The following is a 22,386-nucleotide window of genomic DNA, read 5'->3' as shown; positions in this document are numbered from 1 at the left end:
GATATGCGTTACGAGCCGTGGTTAAACATGCACTGTGCATTGTGATTGTCTTGACGAAGAGACGGGTACGTCTCGAGAACGGTAGACATATAAATCTCGGTGAGTGGTTATATACTAATATTATTAATATTTTTGTAAAATAATATTTTTTTGCTGGTTTCAATTCTGTTTAATGTTTATTTTCAGGGATGTTTAACTGCAATAATAAGTTGTGTGCGACAGGACACTATGATGACCCTTACACTAGATGGAATTTTGGTGCTTCTAGAGGTAATTTATTTAAATACGTGTATCATAGTTGTGAAACGCTGAATTGTGTCCGCCTCCGTAGTGTAATGGTCAGCACGCTCGGCTACCGTTCTGGAGGTCCCGGGTTCGATTCCCAAGGGGGGTAAAATAAATGGAAGTGATTTTTTCACTGTCGTATTTATTCAATATTATCCTGGACTGGTACCTAAAGCGGAGGGCTGATCACCTTTCCTTCATGTGTAAACGATCAAGATAACACTGCGTTTATATGACGCAGTGCCCTATGCACCATTGGGGTGCGGAAAAGGGTTTTATTATTATTATTTTACAAATAAAAAAACCCTTTGAGATACCTGATAAAATTTTTGAAAGTCAACAAGATTTGAGCGTAATCAATGACAAAATATCATAATTTGTCTGACGAAGTTCTTCTTGTTTTTCTTCTAACCCTTGGATCCACACCCAATGGTACATTGGGCACTGCATCGTTTTGACGCAGTGTTGTCTTGATATTTACTTACATGAAGGCAAGGTGATCACTCCTGTACTTCAGGAACTAGTCCAGGGTAATATTAAAAAAATTAGAGTGGAAAATCACTAATACTTCTTTTCGAACCCTCCCCCCTTGGAATCGAACCTGGGACCTCCAGCACGGTAGCTAAACACGTTAACCATTACACCACGGAGGTGGACAAAAGTCGAATAAAGTTCGTCAGAATAAAATCGCCATAGATGGTGATTGATTTACTTTTGGGTTAATGAGGTTTAAATAAATGAAATGGTGCATTTAAAAGAAATATACGTGCTTAAATATTATCTAAATATTATTTTACTCGTATTCCACATGTCGTTGTTTGGAAATTAAATGATTTCCTTTTAAAAATGGTTTGTGTATGGAAACACATTTACCATTGGTTTGAATCTAAAATATTTCAAAGGTTTGAATATTCGTTGCTCGAGAAATTAATAGATGTTACCATGTACTATGTATATATTCTATAAGTAAAAGTTACAGGTATGATTTAGAAAATAATAAAATAGTGATAAAAGGAATAATTGGTGGCCTTTTTAAGTTAATTTTTATAGAAATTATCATAAATTATAACGTTTAATCGTAGCGACTCAAAAACATCGCAAAATACAAAATACTTGCTTACTATCACGCCACTTCATACAGACGTAGTCAGAAAATTTTGAACTCAAAAACCACTCTGTCTTGCAAACAATCTTCGCCTCTTCCAAATTAAAGGATTTCCTCAATCGTACTCGCCGATTATGCCAACGTTCGACCTGACCACAATCAATTTTCTGAAATACTGGATCATGCAAAGTTTTCCTCGGTCTTTTTCTGTTTCTATTTCAAACTACATTTGACTCATAAATTGATATATTTTACTGTTCTTTCAGTAATGAATTTGAAGGATTTATTAGTTTATATTATATAGTATAAATATATATATATATATATATATATATATATATATATATATATATATATATATATATATGTATATATATATATATATATATATATATATATATATATATATATATATATATATATATAAATATATATATATATATATATATATATATATATATATATATATATATATATACATATATATATATATATATATATATATATATATATATATATATATACGTATATACTAGATATGATACTCGTATGATACTTACATACTTCCTTCTTACTTCAGACTTCTTCTAGGGTCCAGTATTGAACAAAGGCCTCCCTCTTGGACTTCCACATTTCTGTATTTACGATATCGCTTACTCCTTTCAACAACGTATTAAAAAAACTTGATTTGTCAGGAGATCGTTTTTAAAGTTTAAAAATATAATTAAATGTGTTTAAAATAAATATCAAGCTGCCTATTTCACTTTTTACTGTGCAACAGATCTTTTTTGGTAAAACCTGAATGTTTTTTCTCCATTTGAAAAATAATTAAACAATACATTTTCTTCAAAATGCAAAAAAAATACTTTCTGCCCTGTGGCGGGTAAATATTAAGTTAAAAATATGCCGCTTTTGCTGGGATATAGTACATTTTCTGGGCATTCCGAAGAATTTGCTTAGCTGAAAATTGTCAATTTTTGATACATGACGTTGTTGAAAGGAGTACGCGACATGTCCTTACAACTTTTATTTTTATGACAATTTCTATTTTTGTTTTTAGGTAATTGGATTAATTATATGCAATATTTTGAGAAGAGAGACAATAAATGAAGAAGCACATGGTAGAAATAATCATAACGTTTTCTGAAGGATTTTGTTAATAATTATGATGTAAAGGTCCATTAATTGTACAGATAGTCCTCGCTTTGCGTCCACTTCGTTTGTCAACTGTTTTTACATTTGAATACAGTCATTAAGCTGTTGATACCACCATCCCTGCGTAAGACCGAACGCCGTCATCAAGATACCCATATACAGGTCAATCGAAAAATAATGCCAACATTTAACAAAATTATGGTGCCAAAACTGCTGAAACTAGTTGGTTAGTAAAAATGTGAGTGGATCAAGTCTTTTTATTTCTAAAAATAATATACCAAAACTCTTTATGTTAAATAAATAATTCTGTCGTTTAACGCTAGCTGATAAATGTAAATTATATTTTATAGCTAAAATATCCTTGTTTCTGTACATAAAATTGATTTTTCGTTGAAAAGACCTTTACAGGCCTAGTTCAGCTACAAAGAACAGATCGAACAATAGACTAAACAGCAAAGGTGATTTGCAAGATTTTTTGATTTTTAGAGTCCCCATTGCCTGGTCTCTTAGAAGTCTTGACTTTACCCTTTTGGATTTTTTTGCTGGAGGTACATTAGAAACATTGTGAATGGCTTTGTTTTGAGCGAATTTCTGTCACTTCCTTGACAGATACTCCTGAAATGAGTGCACTTGCGTGACAATAAATCGACTACAGACTAGGCATCTGCAGAGCGACGAACGGTGCACAAATTGAAACATACAAATATATGACAAAAAATCCGCACATTTTATGACTAAAACTATTGAATTTTAACCTTTGATATTTTTTTTTGAAAAGCGTTATATAAAATGTTGGCATTACTTTTCGAAGATCCTGTATGGGATGTCTAAAGCTCCAAAAAAGCGGCTAGTCAACCATGTTCATGACGCCAGGTAATATCTTTTCGTGATGAGTTCAATCAAGAAGTAATTCGCTTTAAACCAGGTTGATGGAACATAACCAAATCAATAAGTGTGGGCTGTTATAATATGTTTTGTAAACATAAAATCGTGCAGAATAATATATTTTTATTATACTTAGAATATAAGAATAAGTGTGTAATTGAATTCGACGTTTCCAATAATTGTATAAATGTGTATTTATTAAAATCAAAAATAATTATGTCGTTAATATGAAATTATTGCTGAATTTAATGAATAAAAAATGATCGCTGTTGTGATTTGATAATATACGTAGTTCCGGTGAGCAAGGGTTATGTAAATTAAAGCGTTGTTATGTCATTTCATTATGAAAATTCGGAAAGAAGTGTTAATGTTTCAGGCGAGAAATATTATTTTTATATAAAATTAATTATAATATATACATACACCCACACTCACTCACAGATATATGTTTATATGTATGTTAAAAAAATTATAGCGGCTATTCCATGACTCATCTTTATCCATCCATTTTGAGTAAAAAATGACGAATACTGTTCAGCTTAAATTTATTTATTTAGAACATAAAACCTTTCGTCCATATTTTTAGTGTCAATTTGAATATGTCGTTGTTTAAACTTTAATTAAAAAACAGAACATAACAAAATAAATTTTGTGTAACCCGTAATATGTGATTGTTAAATATATAAGTAATAAAATATTACATAAATGTACATATTAAAAATAGTCGTTGAATTTGCAGTGTTAATCTATTTTTTGTTAAAAAAAACTCTCCAACGCAATGTCCTTACGCACGTAAAACGTTTTATGTATTTAATGAAAAATAGAGTGTTATCTGCCATTTAGAAATTTTAATTGAATACATAAATATATTGAAAAAATCATATTATTAATATATAATAGTGAAAACGTGACAGCACAAAATATTTTACAATTTATCATATTTACTTTCAAATATATAAATCATTTTTAATAGACAATAAGAAACATCTAAATATTGCCAAAATATCATTAAGTGATTAGTGTAAAGCATACGAGTACACTTTTCAAAATTTCAGATATTACAAAAAAGTCAGATAGTGTCAAATCGTTCGATCTGAGTGGCCAATTGACAATATGATATCGGCGAATTCAGGATGAGAAACTTCTGTTTTTTTTTTGTTTCAAATACTGCCCCATTTCAAATTGCATAAGTCTGCACTTTACAAACGATCAAATTGGACTGAGAAATATCAAGAAACATAAAAATGGCGGTAGATTTTGTTCGTTCCACCAATTATGGCTCACCCTCTATACTTGCATTACCTACACATTTTCCAGGTTAACCCTTCACTGCATGACTTTTTTTGCATGACTGCATTGACAGTTCGTCTTCGAGAGACAAGTGAAGTTATTATTTTGACGTTCATGGCGCGTCTTTTGGCTAAATTATGAACTATATACGTGAGTTATGAATTTATCTGATCAGTAACGACAAAGAATGGTTTCTTATATTTTATTAAAGGACGTTTTAACACTAACTTTTGGGTATGTAACCAATTTGATACACTATGCAGTGAAGGGTTAAGAACCATAATTTTTTTATCGTAGTCTATAATTTAATATCTTGCCAACTGAATAAGCCAATAAAATGTAAAAAAGTATATTTTTTTACCATTATGCTCCTCGAAATAATATATGAATTGATCTTTAGATAAAAGGAATTTAAAAATAAACGGAAAGTTCTGAAAAAGAAACTGTAACTGGGTTCCATATAATTTTCATAAACGCATTTGAATTAAAATGTTATTAATTATTAGATATTTTTAGATAAGTATGTATAAAAATATTAATATAAAGTCACTCTATTACGATGTTCGTCCACCTAATATTATATAATATTGTGTTTATTTATGATACGTGTAAATATTGTTATAAAAAAACATATTTTAATATTGCAATGTATGTGTATTAATCGGCGTAAAATTGCGCAACGTTTGATTTCAATATAGTAGCAAGATATATTTATTACAAGAATATTATATGTGTACAAACTACCTTTAAATAACCTTAATTTTGTGCCAATATACTCAAAAGATTTTCCATTGAAAGTCCATATATTTTCAGATAAAAAATACTGTTATAGTCGAAAATTTCACATACCTATATTTGTTGATTTCTTCATAATTTTTTAAAGAATCTATTGTATATAGTGTCAAAAAATCTCTACCTACTGAAATTATGGATTCAATAATTTATCCATACCTTATTACGAAATAAGAATGTTTTAGGAATTTGTATTAGCACTTCATCAAAAAAAGATTTTTTCGATCCCACAAAGTTCCACAGAAAACTGGGAAGTGCTTTAACTTTAAAATTGACTCACTTTGCTCTGAAAAAAATTCAAGGGCTCTTTCTTTGATTGCTCTAACTTCATTGCACAATTGCTTGGATATTTAAGATGTAACCAAATGAATCCTACGAACTTTAAAAAAAGTTACAATATTTATTAGTTGCCTTACATTCTCCTTGCCTATTACGTAAAAGGATTTATAGCATATTCTGATTATATGTTTTAAAAATGATAGTGAATGTATAAAGTAAATAATAAATTATTAAGGTTGATCCCTAAAAACAATACAATTCATACAATACCTATGGATTCAATATCATATATCAATCAATATTTGTCACATTGTTAATTTATTTGTCTCATTCGTCTTGTCATATTGTATAAATATAACCCCATTGAATCTAACGTATTATTAGATTAAAACCAATATTTGTAGCTTTTCCACTTTATTTTTATTTGACCAGCGACCGGGTTTCGTCGTTACCAACATCATCAGACTGGTCCAGTCTGATGATGTCTGTAACGACGAAACCCGGTCGCTGGTCAAATAAAAATAAAGTGGAAAAGCTAAAAATATTGGTTTTAATCTAATAATATATTAAAAATGCAATTCCATCACGAAGTGTCAATGGATAATATAAAACCATTGAATTTGATAGATCTTTATGTCCTTTTGCCACATCCTATTTCACTGGGCGCACATAATATATTTTTTATACTCAACAAATATTTTAACAATTGTTTCTTAAGTGTAATATTAATAATTAAATAGATCCACAATGAATCTAATAAATTTCATCGTTGAAAAAGGGTTAAAATAAATATTGGAAGGTATATTAATATGTGAGGTAATACTAATATATTGTAAGTTTTAACTTTTCATTGTATAATCTGCTAATACTTAGTTGCATGTTCATTACAATAATTATTTTTTAATTTTCATGAGAAAGGAAATTTGTTGCATCTGTTAAAATAATAAAAGAAATGTCGACAAGCTTTCACGAAAATTAAAAAGATTTCAACAATTTCATAAAGTTGAAAGTTTAATATATACTGAAATGTTTATTTTTATCTTCCTGTATATGTACACACATATATTTATAGCTTTTATCCTATTTTAAAAATTTTAATTGAAATATATTTCGAAGTATCTTGTTATGAATATAAATGTGATTGAAAAAAAAGCACTGATTATTTTATAAATAAACGGAATTGGTTATGATTATGATTATTGACTGCATAAAAATGGTTTTCAATAACATGTAAATTTAATGAGAAATTATTTAGTATGGTAGATTGGTCTAAAACCAGCATCTCCTATGAAATATGAATATTATAACAGTGTAATTATTTTGTATGTTAGTACTATTATGTAGGAAAGATATCCAGGTTAGATGTGTCTATTATAAAATACATCGAATCCTATTTGGTTAATCCATAGTGTAAACAGTAGACTACCATGCAATCGAAGGGAATATCTTATCAACTGTCAACTGGTTTAGATATTTGCAAATACAGTAAAACCTCGAAATAACGGGCTGATTGGGTGAAGGGGTGTCTGTTAAAGCCGAAAGTCCGTTATATACAAAATATTGTATGTAATCACAAACCTGTGCTTTATTATTATTATTTTTTAACATGAACACTATATTTAGATATAAAATAAACAATACAAAACACAAAAAAATCTATTTATCATCTTCGTCACTCGTCATAAAGTGACGTCAGTTTTCAGTAATCCTGCTTTGAGAAAGTAATCAAGATTAGTTTGCACCTTTAATGTTTTGAGACATAATTTATGATTATTATGGACGCTAAAATTGTTTACATGCGGTGACACTTGAATTTAATCACGTATAATATTAACAGGACATTATAATTTTTTGCATTTGACCGGAATTTCTGTCCGTTTTATTCGAAGTTCGTTTAATAGAGGTCTCTTTTTATCGAGGTTTTACTGTACTATCAATAAGAGAGCTTTTTCTGTCATTTTTAACAGCCTAATATTTAAAAATTAGTGTTGTGTGAATATTAAATGAAAATCCAATATTTTCATACGTTAAGTGTTACTCCACTGAAAAGTTTTTTTAAAATTTTTGCGTATTTTAAATCAGTTGTCTAGTAGAAGTCAGCCACTCAATATTTCTCAAGTAATTATTTTGAATAATTTAAAGCAAATGTTTTTAAAACGATTTTTGAAATGTTTTAAGACGCTTTTACAATTCACACCCTGTTTCCAAAGCCAAAATAATAGTTAAAAATAGCATACTATTTTAGACCTATTCTCTCCTTCACTTTTGATTATAATTATAATAATAAAACCATAGCACAGATTATAAAAAATATTTTAAAAATGTTATTTTTATAAACAACTCGTGTGATTTCAATACATGAATATTTTCATATTAATAAATTGAAAACCATTTTAAACCTATGTACCTAGCTTATTATGAAATAGTGTTTTAAAAATGTTAAATTATGTACTGTGAAAACCTGTACAGTATAAATGTATATTACATGTTGAATAAATGTATATGTGTAATGTAAAATTGTTGTTATTTTGTTCAAAGATATTAATTATCCTATCCTATTTAAAAATCAGGAAAATATTCAAAAAAATTAACTTTATTTTTACTTTATTTTTAAGAAAAAAAATTGCAATTTGATCCGCCTCCATAGTGTAATGGTAAGGTTTCTGTTTATAAGGACCCAGGTTTGATTCCCAGTTAAAATAGATATAAGTGTTATTTTGTCCATAATTTTTAATATTTCTGGAATAGTACTTAAAACCACCTCCATAGTGTGATGGTTAGCGTGTTTAATTACCGGACCACGGGTCACGGGTTCGATTCCCGGAGAGGGGGTCAAAATAAATTCTTACTCAAACGAACCATAGATGGCTCACACGTAAAGCGTAATGAGATTAACGATATATGGAGGAGTTCTAAAAATTTGAGCATTGTGGATGTCGATCATGGGTAGAATGATGAATATTGCACGTGTGTAAAGACGTGTGTGATGACTTAATCAGACTGGTCGTAAGCTGTAAATACTCAGATTCCATATTCTTCTTCATCTTTGTTGAAATATGAAAATGTAAAAATGATTCCTAAGTGGAGAAACCTATATTTGTAAACAAGTATTAGGACTTGGATTGTGAATAAAATAAAATGATTATGTTTAATCTCATTTATTTAATAATATTCCATAAAATACATGGCGATAATTACAATGAATTTTTATTATTCGTTCACACAGTAACCAAAGGTTTCCGTTTTAGACAGGAAGATAATTGACACTATATATTACAATGCAAACGAACACCAGCCAAAAAAATCATTGTAATTTTACAAACCACTTAATGTAACATTTTCCTTTATTTATTCATGTATTTTCCATAATTTTTAAGAATTGGAAAATATTAATTTTGCATTTATCAATGTCTAAACAAATATATACGAAACCCAAACTATATATTATCTCACTTAAAAAGTTATTTTAAAATTGACCTGAATATTAGATATTGAAGAATGAACTGCCTCCCTTTGCTCGTCAATTATTTCAGTATGTTATCTACATATGTTATCTATCATATCATAAATATGTATATAACTTCATATTACTTCATATAATTATGTTATGAATGAACACGGGTTAATTTTTGTATGGTATTCAATTTAATCTCAATTTGATAACATGAAAATATTAATTATACATAATTTCCCCATTTTACAGATATCAGCTATTATTTATGTGATAACAGCTGTGATCTTAAGGGTTACTAATATTAAATACCATTTTCTCTCACTATTTCGGAATATGGATATAATTGACCCTTCGAAAAATTGTCGTTAACGCCAGTTGGGTATTGATGGTTTTGTTTTTGTAAATCTGCCCAAAACAAATAGATACATAATCTGAAAAAGATGCAAACTTTTTGCGATTTGTGCATTTTTTGTCGGATTTTTTTTCGGTTAATACTAACAATAATTCAAAGGGGGTCGATTTAATTTCTGAGCTCTTAAGTCTCAATCAATGGACTAAAAACTGCTTCAATAAAACACTAAAAATGTACAGACTTTTCCAATGAATCGTGGTAATTTTTTTTGTAGAGTCTGTGAATTTGAAATAATTGGATGAAGTATCACAAGATAAAACTTGTTTTATTTCCGTATATGGATTTTTATATGAGTAAGAAAATAAGCGTGAATTGTGTACAAATGCCAAAATTTGCAAGGCATAAATACAAAGTGATTTATTCGAGCTTCGTCCAGGGGAAAACAGTGTCTGGATATGGGAATTAGATCATGTTGAAAGGATATCCTTCGCCGTTCAGTTTCTGAGCCTTTCTGTATGAAATCAACTGAAAAAAAATAGAAACATTAAATAGAAAAAAAAAAATCATAGAAATGTTTATTCATTTAAACATTTATTCCATATGTATAAATGGTGCTGAGATCTCACATGTGAAAGAGGGAGTTAATCAAAAGATTTACACATGTGTTGACAACTGTCAATCGTGGGTTGAATGGTGAATGTTACACGTGTATCCAAATTCTTCATCATCTATGTTTAGATGTATATATAAATAACTCCTAAATGGACGAACCCAGATTTGTGATAAATGATTTGGATACACTCAATATATTATCTTCAAATTACAATAACGTATACAATCGATATAAATTATATATATTTTTTCATTTTAATTTTACTTGGTAAATGCAATTATTTCTTCAAATCTATTGTGATGTACTTTCCAATACAATTAGCATCATTATCAAACACCGTTAGTAAAGCTAGCCTGTCTTTCATTTTACAATATAATCTAAGAAAAGAAGTTGTTAAAATATTGATCAAATCTTCGTTTAGTGTATTTCAATCAATATTTTTTTTTTATATTTTATTTCTTTCATTGATACATACATTTTTTTACTATATGTATTACGGCTCTTTAGGCATGGCCTGTGTTGAGCCGAAGTACTTTAATTAATTCACTTTCTACCTTGTCCCTTCCAACGAGAGGCAACCATCGACAGACACTGTTCTTAAAGACATGATCACTATTGGATTTCTTAATTGTTACAGGCAGCAAATTAAATATCTTTGGCGCAAGGAATGAAAAGTTTTTTTGCGCAAAACTTGTTCTAACAGATGGGCCAGCAAAGTTTGTATTAAATTTAATATATTTATTACTATAATATGAATAAAATAATTTATGGAAATAAAATGTTTATCCCAAAGCTCATTCTTAAATTTCCTTATACGTAAAAATCATTTTAAAACAATACTAACCCAATTTCTCAGGTATGGAGAAAGATGGAACTTCAGCTGGTTGTAAGTTGCTTCTTCATCACTACTATCTGCAAATCCTGAAACGAAAAAATAATAAAAACCTTTGTTTATTGATTCGGCAGTCACTTTGTGGTAATATCTATCCATTTTCAATTAAAGTTTTACTTGGTAATTGCCACTTTTTTGAAATCTATTTTGATACGTGTTTCGATGCATTCCTCACGATTTTTAAACACTGCATATGAAATTGAAGCTATAAATAATTTTCGTATACCTATTTAAAGGGAATATGAGCACAAAGATTGTGTTTAAAAGGGAAAAAATATTTAAAAATTCACTTTGTGAAAATGTCACCCAGTTTTACAATCACGAAGGTTGGGGCTGAATTGAAAACCTTGGTTTGGGTCTAAAAAGGTCCGTTAGATATTTTCTTTCGTAGGTGGTCAAAAAGAATTTGAAATTAGTGTTTAAAAAAATACGGGTCATATTTAAAAAAAAAAGAGTTAATGTACAGATTTGATCACATTTCTCAATTTAATTATTTAATTGATTGATTCGGCATTAACTTGTGGAATGACATGTTGATTAATTTATATAATTAATAACTGGAGAAAAGTCATTACTTCGACAAGGGTCACAACCCTCAGTAATGAAGACTAAGACGGAGAGGCATTCGGAATGTGGCTATATCGTAGAATGCTACGTATTCCATTGACTGATATGGTCAGCAACGAAAATGTGCTCCAAAAAAACAAGAGCAGAGAGATGGTTGCTGACTGATATCAAGGTTCGGAAGGTGTCCTGTCTGGGACATGTGCTGAGAGGAGAGAAGTACGAGTTATTGCACCTGGTCATAAAAGTAAAATAGAGGGTCGATGAGGTGTGGACAGAAGACAGATCTCCTGGCTCCGGAATATACGAGATTGGATGGGGATCAGGACCGTCGCGGTGCTGTTTAGAGCTGCCTAAGACAAGCACAATTACTCTCAAGTGATAGTCGACGCTGGACCTGACATGACACGAACAGAAGATGAAGACGGAGGAGAATTAATTTAATAATAATTTCACTTAAAAAACTTTTTACTCTATCGTTTCTATACACAACCATGATATAAGATTTACTCACAGCGAAGGTTTGATGGTCCCGAAAATTAACTATAAATATTGGAGTAGAACACTTCAATATATCGTTTTGAACATTTTTAATTTGTAGCCGACGGAGGTAAGAGGTCAAAATAAAATGTGGAAGAAAGGTAAAATAAAGGAGTGGGTAAATAAATGATCGAGAAATTCTATTAAAATTGTAAAATAATTTTTATTTATTTTCTCTGTTTTTTTTGTGCGTATAGTATATTAGGTTAAAATATATAAAAACAATTAAAAAAACGTATGTACAAAAAACTACACCGGCAAGACACACAGGGTGGCTTAGTGGGTTTTTGCAAAAAAACGTTAATCATGTTTATAAATTTTTAAATGAAGGTTTACAGTATATGCATTTATATGTATGTTTATTCTTTTTTCTCCGTCTTATTCCTCATTGCTGAGGGTTGTGACCCTTGCAGAAGCAATGACTCTTCTCCAGTTATCCCTTGACTGCGCTGCACGTAGCGCTCCAACCACTGAGGTGCGTGCTGCTGCCTTAATTTGATTGGTCCATCGTGGTAAGTATTCATTTATAATAAATACTTAAAAAAACTTCTAATAAATGTTGAAAAGACATTTTTCTCTCCCGTATAAAAATGTGATTGTTGGGCTTGCAAGGATTTTATTGAAATGTATTTGTATGTACCTCCGTTCCTGACCGGAATGATGTCATCTCCCGCGCTGAGGATGTCCCTGATGGTCGGCGGGAACACCGGGCGGGGCGCCGCTACCTCGTCCTGGCCCCCTTGCGCCCCCTCGAGCCCGCCTTGGAAGGGGGGCAGCTCCGCGGCGTTCCCGTCAGACCGCTTCCCGTGCCCCCCGAAGCACGAATGGCCGAAAGCCGAACATCCGCCTGAAATAATGCATATGATATGTGTAACAATATTTTGAGTGTGTCCATTTGGACACAATCGAAATATTTACTCAAAGTATTTACTTATTCACAAATCTGGACAATTTCCAAATAAAAGAGTTACTTATCATTCTATTTTTTGACATTTCAACATGGACGAAGAAAAATATCGCGTTCTGGACATTTACGGGGATTATGACGCCAGAAAATATCCTTTTCGTTTAATAGCTTTTATTTTAGCTTATAATTTGACCAGATAATTTATTAACAACATTTTGAGTGTGTCCAAATACTTGTTCACAAATCTGGATTATCACTTAAACCAGCCTATGACGGTCGTCAGCCCCGTAAATGCCCTGACTTCCATATTCTTCATCATCTTTGATGAGATGTCAAAAAATGATATGAAAATCTAATAACAGAAGTCGTTAAAATAGCTGCATTTGAAAATCCATTACCAAAAAATTGTTAAAACAATTGCATTGCAGGATCCAATAATAGAAAATCGTTCAAATAACCGTATTGCAGGAATTCAATAACAGAAAATCGTTGATATAACAAAAAAAAAATAAACAGAAAAATAACAAAAAAATGTTAAAAACAATTGCATTCTAGAATCCAATAATAGAAAATCGTTCAAATAACCAGGAATCTAGTTATAGAAAATCGTTAAAATGACTACATTGGAGGTTCCAAATACAAAAAAATATGTTATAATTATTACTTTGGAGGTTCCAATAATAGAAAATCGTTTGAATACTTACGTTTGAGGATTCAATAACAAAAAAGTCGTTAAAATAGCCGAAGTGGAGTTCTTTATTAAAATTTTAGAACACCGAAACGTGGTAGGAAAGATGTTCCATAAATATTGCATGAAGCGGTCACTTTCCGTGTACAGTAAGAAAAGTTACGAAAAAAGGGTTAGATTTTTTAATTTTCACAAAAAAAGTTTTTAAGACTAAAAACCATTAACCAATAAATAATGTTCAACTACTTATTCTCCATTCCCCTATACGTTTACATATTTTTTTAAACTAATTAAAAACATATAAACTTTATAAATATGTACTTAAAACTATTTCCATCCAGTTTTATAATATTACTAAATTTTCGAAGTACATTCTAAGATAAATATATGGTTGTATAAGATGTCTCAAACAGAGACAACAACTGTTTTTAAACAAAGAGATTATGAAGTTTGGGAATTCTCACATGGCTGGCTAAATCCTGCCATTGGCTAGCGTAAGTGATCACTTGATACACCGTATAACGTAAACCATTTAACCCTTAATTAAACTTCCATGTTATTTCAATTTATGAAAGTTAAATATCATATTTTTGTTGAAAAGTCAATGATTTGTTGCAATCTACATTTTAAGATTCAAAAAATGTTTAAACCTTCATATTTTCTGTAGGCAAGTAAATTGTGAATTGTTCTTATTAATTTGAATTCATTTATACAGGAAACAAACAATTATCAAAGAGGACAAACGAATACATTTACTTTGTATACTTGAATAATTTTAAAATAAATGCAATGCTTAAAAGCTCCTGTTATTCGCCTGCGCGGGAAGAATATTAATTAGTAAAGCTTGCGAGATCTACTTACTAGAATCCTTTTATGCCTTTCCGATAGTAATACAAATACATATTTGTATTAATTTTATATTTTCAAGGTACTTTTTCTACTACCACCATTTTCTGTTCTGTTCTGTTCTCCCGCTCACATTTACTACATATATTTTCTTATAATTTATATTTGAAGCACTAACTTTGTGATTTTCCATTTCATAATTCAAATGTTACTTTGTTTTAAAATAACTACAAATATTTCATTATAACTTATTTAGAATGTGTGCCGGTTTTGAAACTAACCGCTTCTTTATCAATACTGATTAATATTTATCAGTTTTGATAAAGAAGCGGTTAGCTTCGAAACCGGTAGACGTTTTAATTAAGTTATAATAAAATATTTATAGTGATTTTAAAACAATGTTTCGATTTAATTTTATATTTTCTTAGTCATTCTCTCCTTATCCATTCGCTCCACAGGTCCATACCACCTTAAAGAACTCTTCCTGATCGTTTCAATTATAAAGTACGATGATTAAATAAAAAATGCTACAAGTGTTATTAGATTAAGTGTCATTAAACTTGTATTTATTATTAAAACTAATATTTATAAAATTTCTCGTACCAAGCAAAAAATATATTCTATATGCAAGTATGGTAAGTAAAAATGTGAAAGTTTGTTTGTTCAAAATGTTAAATTTCTTCAAATTAATTACCGATTGTTTTGAAACTTTGATACAACGTTGTTACGCATATTTTATTTATAATTTTATCTTTATAGTAAATATTTTATCGATAAAACAAATCAAAATATGTACATATATTAACAATAGTGATCCTTAAATCTATTTTTTCATATAAAACATATTATGTACAAGTATTTCTAAGAGAGTTTATTTAATTTTCTAATGTTCTGAAAACTCGATTATACATTTACCTTTTTTTCCTTTTTCTTATTCGTCTGCCTTGTTAGGTCCCCTTAAGGGTGGTGACTGACTGGAGTATTTCGTCGTAACGTAACGTCGTAACATCGCTCGCGGCGAGCATCAGCGAGCCTCCGAAACTATGGATGGAGCGCTCGGCTCGGTGTACTGACTACGAATGCTCGCATCGTAACGTGTTACGTTACGACAAAATGAAACCAGTCAGTCACCACCTTAACGTTGGCGATCACTATGGCAAAGGCTTCGCGATCCTGAGAAGGATTTTTCATAATTTTTTTTAACTATCGCTGTGGGAAAAAAACGATATTCAGCGATTTTAAACACCAGTGTTGATATTCTTTTACCCGATGAAATAGGTGTCATCATTATATATTTATTATTATTTTTACGAGAAAGCGAATACGTGTGATCGATGTAGACGTTACGGCCTCGTCAATTTTTAAAATGGTATATTCAATGTTGCGAATACAAAAAATACTTCCGTTTTGATGTTTAGACATTTTCGCAATGAATTTTGCTACCGGTTTCGATCAAATTTAGCCTTGTAATAGTTAAAAATAGTATATTTTTCAAGGTAAAGGTAATATAGTACACTAAGCTTTTTTAATACCTGGAAGCGCTGATGACAAAGGTAAGTAATGCGTGCAAGGAAAGAGATTCGGTAATGAATGCCGACAAATCCAAAGTCATAGTTTTGGAAAAAAAATGTAAATCTGGATTTCGAATAGTAATTATTGGGGAAATTTTAGAACAGGTAGATGATTACATTTGGTAAGCATTTTTTCTAAGGATGAAAAGATTGATAAAGTTATAGAAATAAGAGCGAATACTGCGTACAGAAGGAATCGTGCACAAAAATCAGTTAAAGTAAATGAAAACCTATAAGAAAAAGCTAAACTGGCAGTACATAACGGAGTTCTGGTATCAACTCTAATGTGTGGAAGTGAAGCGTGGAGTTGGAAAAAGAAGGTTGAAAGTGGACTGAATGCAGGCGAAATGCGATCCCTCAAAAAATGTGCCACAAAACGATGCATGATTTTCATGATATTCGAACGGTTAAATAAACAATTAATGCAAGATTGATATTATCGATATAATTAAGAAAAGTGTTTTGAGATGATTTGAGCATGTGGAATAAATGAGTGAAGTAAAAACAGTAAAACAAATTTATCAGGCGAAGACCGAGGAAAACATAATTCAGTAAGTCAAATACTTGAAAGTGGTCATGTCAGCGTTCTATACTCTCTGCCTACCCCTGCGTGATGGTTAGTTACTTAGTTAATTGTTTTATCCTGGAACGGTACTTTCACCTACATTTACTGATCATCTTTCTTTCATGTATTTAACGATACTTGTTCATTCATATGCAGTGCCCTATGCGCCAGTGCTGATAAGGGTTAGAAGAAGAAATTGGGAATTGACTGTCAAACGAAATTAAAGTTGCTTAAAAAGTTAAACATTAAATGGGATTGCTTTTTATTTAGAAAGTTTTTGAAGCATCTATGTCAATAATGGTCGTATAAGGGCTCAGTATAAATAGTATTATTTAATAAACTTTAATACCGAGTTTTAAACTATGCTAGCTGATTGTATAAAGTTTAATGTTCAAAAACGGTTAAAGGATTTAAAGAGGCCTAGTTGATAATATGGGAACGTCTGGAAATCCTTGTTTAGTCGAATGAACTCCTTTGAAGATACGCCTGATTCTTAATTAAAAGCTTTAATTATTTTAATAAAGGAATAATTACGTTCTTTTCACAATATATGTATAAGGCTAGTTAAAGTTTAGAATGAATTCATGCCGAGGCTAGAAATAAAGAAGACATCATTTGTAGAACTAAAGCAGTGGTTCTGAATCATTTTAAAGTCAGGAAGCACAAGAAAAATTCGCAGTACACCAAAACTAAAGATAAAAAAACATACAAAGATAACTAGTTACGCAATTCCAAAAACGGAATTAGCGTGGAAATGCTAGTAACTTAAGAATGGTCGGAACACCACGAAGGCAATTTTTTTCCCTAAAATATAATTATATCAAATCATGCCTGAAACCTTTACTATAGCTAAGATATAATTATAATTATAATACAATACTTAGACTCATTCAATTTAAATTCATTTCGTCACAAAAATTATATCAATTAAATTATAATTTTCAACTTCTGCCTTGTTGTGTACATAACATAGAATTTTGACTAGCCTGATGATGTCGGTTACGATGAGACCCGGTTGCTGGTACGTCATGTGGAAAAAAATACATAGTTGTTATTTTATTCTATAAACAATTTAATATGTTAAAGAAAATAATTATGTTTGACAGACTTAATTATTACATAAAAGCGGGATATCTTTGCCTACAGTGGAAGCCTTGGTGTCAGCGACATGTTCATAAATTGTAATGGGAAAATGCTGTCAACATTTGTTGGTATATGGCCTAATCCCCATGGGTAGTCATAATTAAATGAAAAGATGAGACCGGTTCCATTTTTCAGTGGAGCGAAACAACGGTTTGCGCTTAATGCAAAGTTGTCCCACACAAATGACCAACGAGTGAGAAATGTGTGGTGTGATTAGTGAGCTAATCGCGATATATCCATTTTCTCCTTAAAAGCTTTGCCATTTTCATATGCGAGAAAGAGCCATTTTGCTAATCAAATGAACTTTCAAGTAAAGTTTTGTATTTTAAATATGCTTATGCTTATAATTTAGTAAAAATTAAATTAAATTAATCCTGTATTCTGACTCAAATTTCAACGAGTCGAATTCGGAAAAATTATAAGACAGTGGTACTGAATTTAAAAATTTTTCCCAACATAATGTTGGATTGGTCTGTTGAAAAACTTAATATTTTTTTGTTAATATTACATTTAATTAATTGTTGCGGCAGTAGTCTGGACATTTGTCAGCACTGGAATTATTTTTTAATAAAAAATACCAGTTGAAAGGTTTAATTCAAAGAATTTAAAATAAACTCAAAACATTATAATTTTTAGATTCCTAAGTCGAAATTGAAGACCTTGGGTAAAAAACTTCATTGAATGCATTGCTATATTCTTTGTATAACAAAATTATTGAAAGTAAATTGAATGATAAGAGATCCAACCTCATCATAAAATAGCTTATGGAGCACATATGGAGGTTGAAAATGTGGCAGCACTGGGCACAGTGTTGCAATCGCCAGCACTGGGCACAGTGTTGCAATTTTTTATTAAACTATGAAGTTGAAAACAAAATATTCAGATAAAGTGTTGAACCCATCGCTTAGTCAAGCTGGAATATAAATTATGATTATAATTATACTTGAATATCCACCGTTATTATATTTTTTTCGTAAATTAGTTAAAATCATAGTTTTTTGGTTTACTCTCTGGTATACTTTCAATTAAAAATTTGTGTAATATATTACATTCTCCAATGTATTACATTTGTATTATATACAAAAGTGTTAACGTACTTTAAATAAAAAGAATACGCAAAATAACACTGGCAACCAAAAGTTTAACGACAGTAAAAATAGTCATGTTTACATATCGCTCACTCCTTTCAAGAACGTCATACATAAAAAAAAACACGATTATTCAGGGAATGTTTTTAAAGAATAATACAATGTATTAAAAATAAATATCAAGCCACTTATTGAACATTTTACTGTGCAACAGATCTTTTTAGGTAAAATCTGAAGGTTTTTTCTGCATTTGAAAAATATTTAGTAAATTTAAAAAAATAATAAAACAATACCTTTTCTTCAAAATGCAAAAACAACATTTTCTGCCTTGTAGCTGGTAAATATTAAGTTAAAAATATGCCTCTTTTGCTGGGATATAGTACATTTTTGGAGCATTCCAAAAGCATGCATAACTGCATGATTTGATTTATGACGTTCTTGAGAGGAGTGAGCCTTATGTGTATATAATGTATAAAAACGGTAAAAGGATCTAAAGTAGCCTAGTTAATAGTCCGGGAACGTCTGGAAATCCTAGTTTAGTCGTATGAACTTCTTTGAAGATTGTGCCAGATACTTAATTAAAACCTTTAAAAATTTGAAAATTAGTTATAATAATAGTGTTTTGGTTTACTATTTTTATTTAATACAAATTTTTTAAAGAACTTTAAATGTAAAAGACAAAAACTACATTAGCATCCAAAAATTTAACTACAGTAAAAAAAGTCATGTTTACAAATGTGTACATAATATATAAATGACTCATGCATTATCTAACGCTTTGTTTACGTAGCGTGTTATTCAGTTTTTTGTTCATAGTGATACTACTGAGATAATTATGCGCTATGCTTTTTCATTCCGCTAATGAAGCGGAGCCTGTTCTTTAGAATTCAACAAGCTGTTCACCGCTTGCGTTGTTACGTGCACGAAGGGAAGTGTGACTAAAATATACTGGTGGAGTGAAACATAGTGTAGCCCTTATTTTTTTCAACATTTTTATTTGTCAGCAGTGACGTGAATCAATTGAAGTCGAAATAATTGACTACCATATTTTTTTAAATAACTGAATATCACCTCTGATTTGCACCCAGTATAGTGCAGTAATAGCATATTATTAGACATGGGCGATTAAATTAATCGTCAGTAATGATTTCATTTCATTTGCATTGGCAGCAGCAGGCACCTCAGTGGTTGGAGCGCTACGTGCAGCGCAGTCAAGGGATAACTGGAGAAGAGTCATTGCTTCTGCAAGGGTCACAACCCTCAGCAATGAGGATTAAGACGGAGAAGAAGAATGATTTCATTAAAATAATAAGTGTATTTAGTTTTTGGATTCGTTCATGTAAAGCTAATCAGCGAACAAATTTGTTTGCTTATTGCGTTTTTTTAGCTTCTGATATATTTGACGATTCGATATCGAACACTTGAGATGGATTTTTTTCATTTTTTTTCTCTGTTCGTATATCTCCCAAATATCTACTACACAGCGGCGTGCAAAGATAATTAATTAGAATAGGCAGTAGAGGTAGATAGTAAGGTAAGCTGGTACTACTTACTAGGGTAGGCAGTAGAAGTAATACTGCGAAATGACTAATGAGCATGTGTTACTTTTTTGTTTACCTGATTAGGATAGTATTTCTTACTTTTTTCATGGTTTATACTTTTAAATAGACCGAGAAAAAGTGATGAATACTATCCGAATCACGTAACTGAAAAAGCAATAACTCATTAGTCATAACTTTAGATGAAGAAGATCTTTGGGGTCCATGCGATTAGCTTTAGACACAAATATATAAACAGAAAAGTAAATAACATAATAGAAATACAAGAAACCACTGAAACACGACTTTTTTATGTCACTCTAATTAGTCATCATATTATTGATTATTTTGGTATGAACTTTGTGGAATTGCATGATTTAAATATAAAAATTAATCACTTGTATAAGACCACTTTTATTAGTTAATTTATAATAACAGATCTTCTCATGACTGACTGAAGTTACGATGAGAGCATCGGAGTTCTCAAAACTAGTCGTGGTTTTATTGACGTTAATATTCTCAAATTGGTTTTATACAATTGAATTGTTTTTATATTATATTCTGGTAAGATCCTAGGTTTGTGTCCTATCTGAGTATAATACTATTTTAAAACTTGATTCGATTATGTGTATTTCAAAATAAAACTGGGTTTTATTTTAACATTAAAAAATACAACAACTTTGTTTTAACTTTATTCGATGTTTTAGAATAAGTATGTACATAAACCCTGACGATGACAAGGTTCTTGTTGAATCCGTTCGGAAAAAGTGTACCAATAAAAACAAAGTTGTTTAATTTTATAAAGTTTATAAAATGTGCCACAAAGTATCTGCGAAAAAAAATTAAGAAATGGTTTTTATTTTCTTGATGAGAAAAAGTTTTACAACATTATTTTGCCATATTTTAACAAATCTATTTTGAAAAAAAATATTAAATAAGTGTTGTCGATAATCGAACATCGCAATTAGTCGGTTACTCACCTCTCTTCTCATTACTACTGTAATGCTACTGGATCAGCTTAAAAGCTTTTCGGATTAGAGAGACTATATAACTGGGGCAGATTTTTCAGAACTAACAGGCATATTATTTCATAATTCCATTGCTTAAAAGTGGATTTTTTTAAAACAATGCTACCTAAAATTGTTATTTACCTCTGTGTAATTTTTTTATTGGCTAGGACAAAATTATTTCACATCAGGCAAATTTGTATATTTTAAATAATTTTATCCGGTGTATTGCAGAAGACCCTACCCCAAATCGAACCTAGATAACCACTAGATGACTATATTAATGTTTTTCAAACTTTTTTCTGCAATCAAATAATTTCTTTGATAACTTAATATTTTGACCACCTACATGTCAATAAATAAAAGAACATTTATTCTTAAAAAAAAAAAAATAAAAATCAAGATATATACATATTAAGAGTAAGTATATATTAACAGAATCGTGTATTAATGACACTGACCGCAAATTTTATCCATCAAGTTGATAATCTTTTTTTAATAGATAATTTTTCTGTAGAAACACATCAACTGATGGTATTTTTAAAAGCTGTTATAGTCTGACCAATTGTAGTATATGCATTTTTTTTTAAATAATTCCGAATCAGTGGTGCTTCTGAAGTTTTGTGAAGAAACTTAAACTCTAAACATGTTTCAAATTGATGGGATTTTTTGTGACCTGCTACCGGGTCAAAATTCAAAGTTTGCGGGACGAGCCCTAGACTATGGAGTAAGAAATAACTTTTTAAATGAAATTAATACTGTGAATCGTATTTATCAAATGATTTAAAAGTGACAATTCAGGTCACGATTCGGGTCACAATTCATAG

At 30.2% G+C, this 22,386-nt stretch overlaps 1 protein-coding gene across 1 annotated transcript in view; it reads right to left on the bottom strand.

Annotated features, from left to right (window-relative positions):
* Positions 1-8,933: 8,933 nt before the first annotated feature.
* The window catches only part of LOC148308132 (neuropeptide CCHamide-2-like), a 33,146-nt gene continuing 19,693 nt past the window's right edge, over positions 8,934-22,386 (bottom strand). Inside the window, exons 3-5 of the mRNA XM_088262268.1 lie at positions 12,847-13,053; positions 11,055-11,131; positions 8,934-10,122 (exon numbers count right to left, since the gene is read on the bottom strand). Of these exons, the coding sequence (XP_088118394.1) occupies positions 10,060-10,122; positions 11,055-11,131; positions 12,847-13,053 (347 nt within the window). The 3' untranslated portion in view covers positions 8,934-10,059. The remainder of the gene's footprint in view (positions 10,123-11,054; positions 11,132-12,846; positions 13,054-22,386) is intronic.

This window comes from Brachycentrus maculatus, unplaced genomic scaffold (assembly GCF_059751285.1).
Source record: "Brachycentrus maculatus isolate JH-2025_06_01 unplaced genomic scaffold, ASM5975128v1 h1tg000176l, whole genome shotgun sequence".
NCBI classification, from domain to species: domain Eukaryota; kingdom Metazoa; phylum Arthropoda; class Insecta; order Trichoptera; family Brachycentridae; genus Brachycentrus; species Brachycentrus maculatus.
This window is presented reverse-complemented; position numbering and strand designations above follow the sequence as displayed.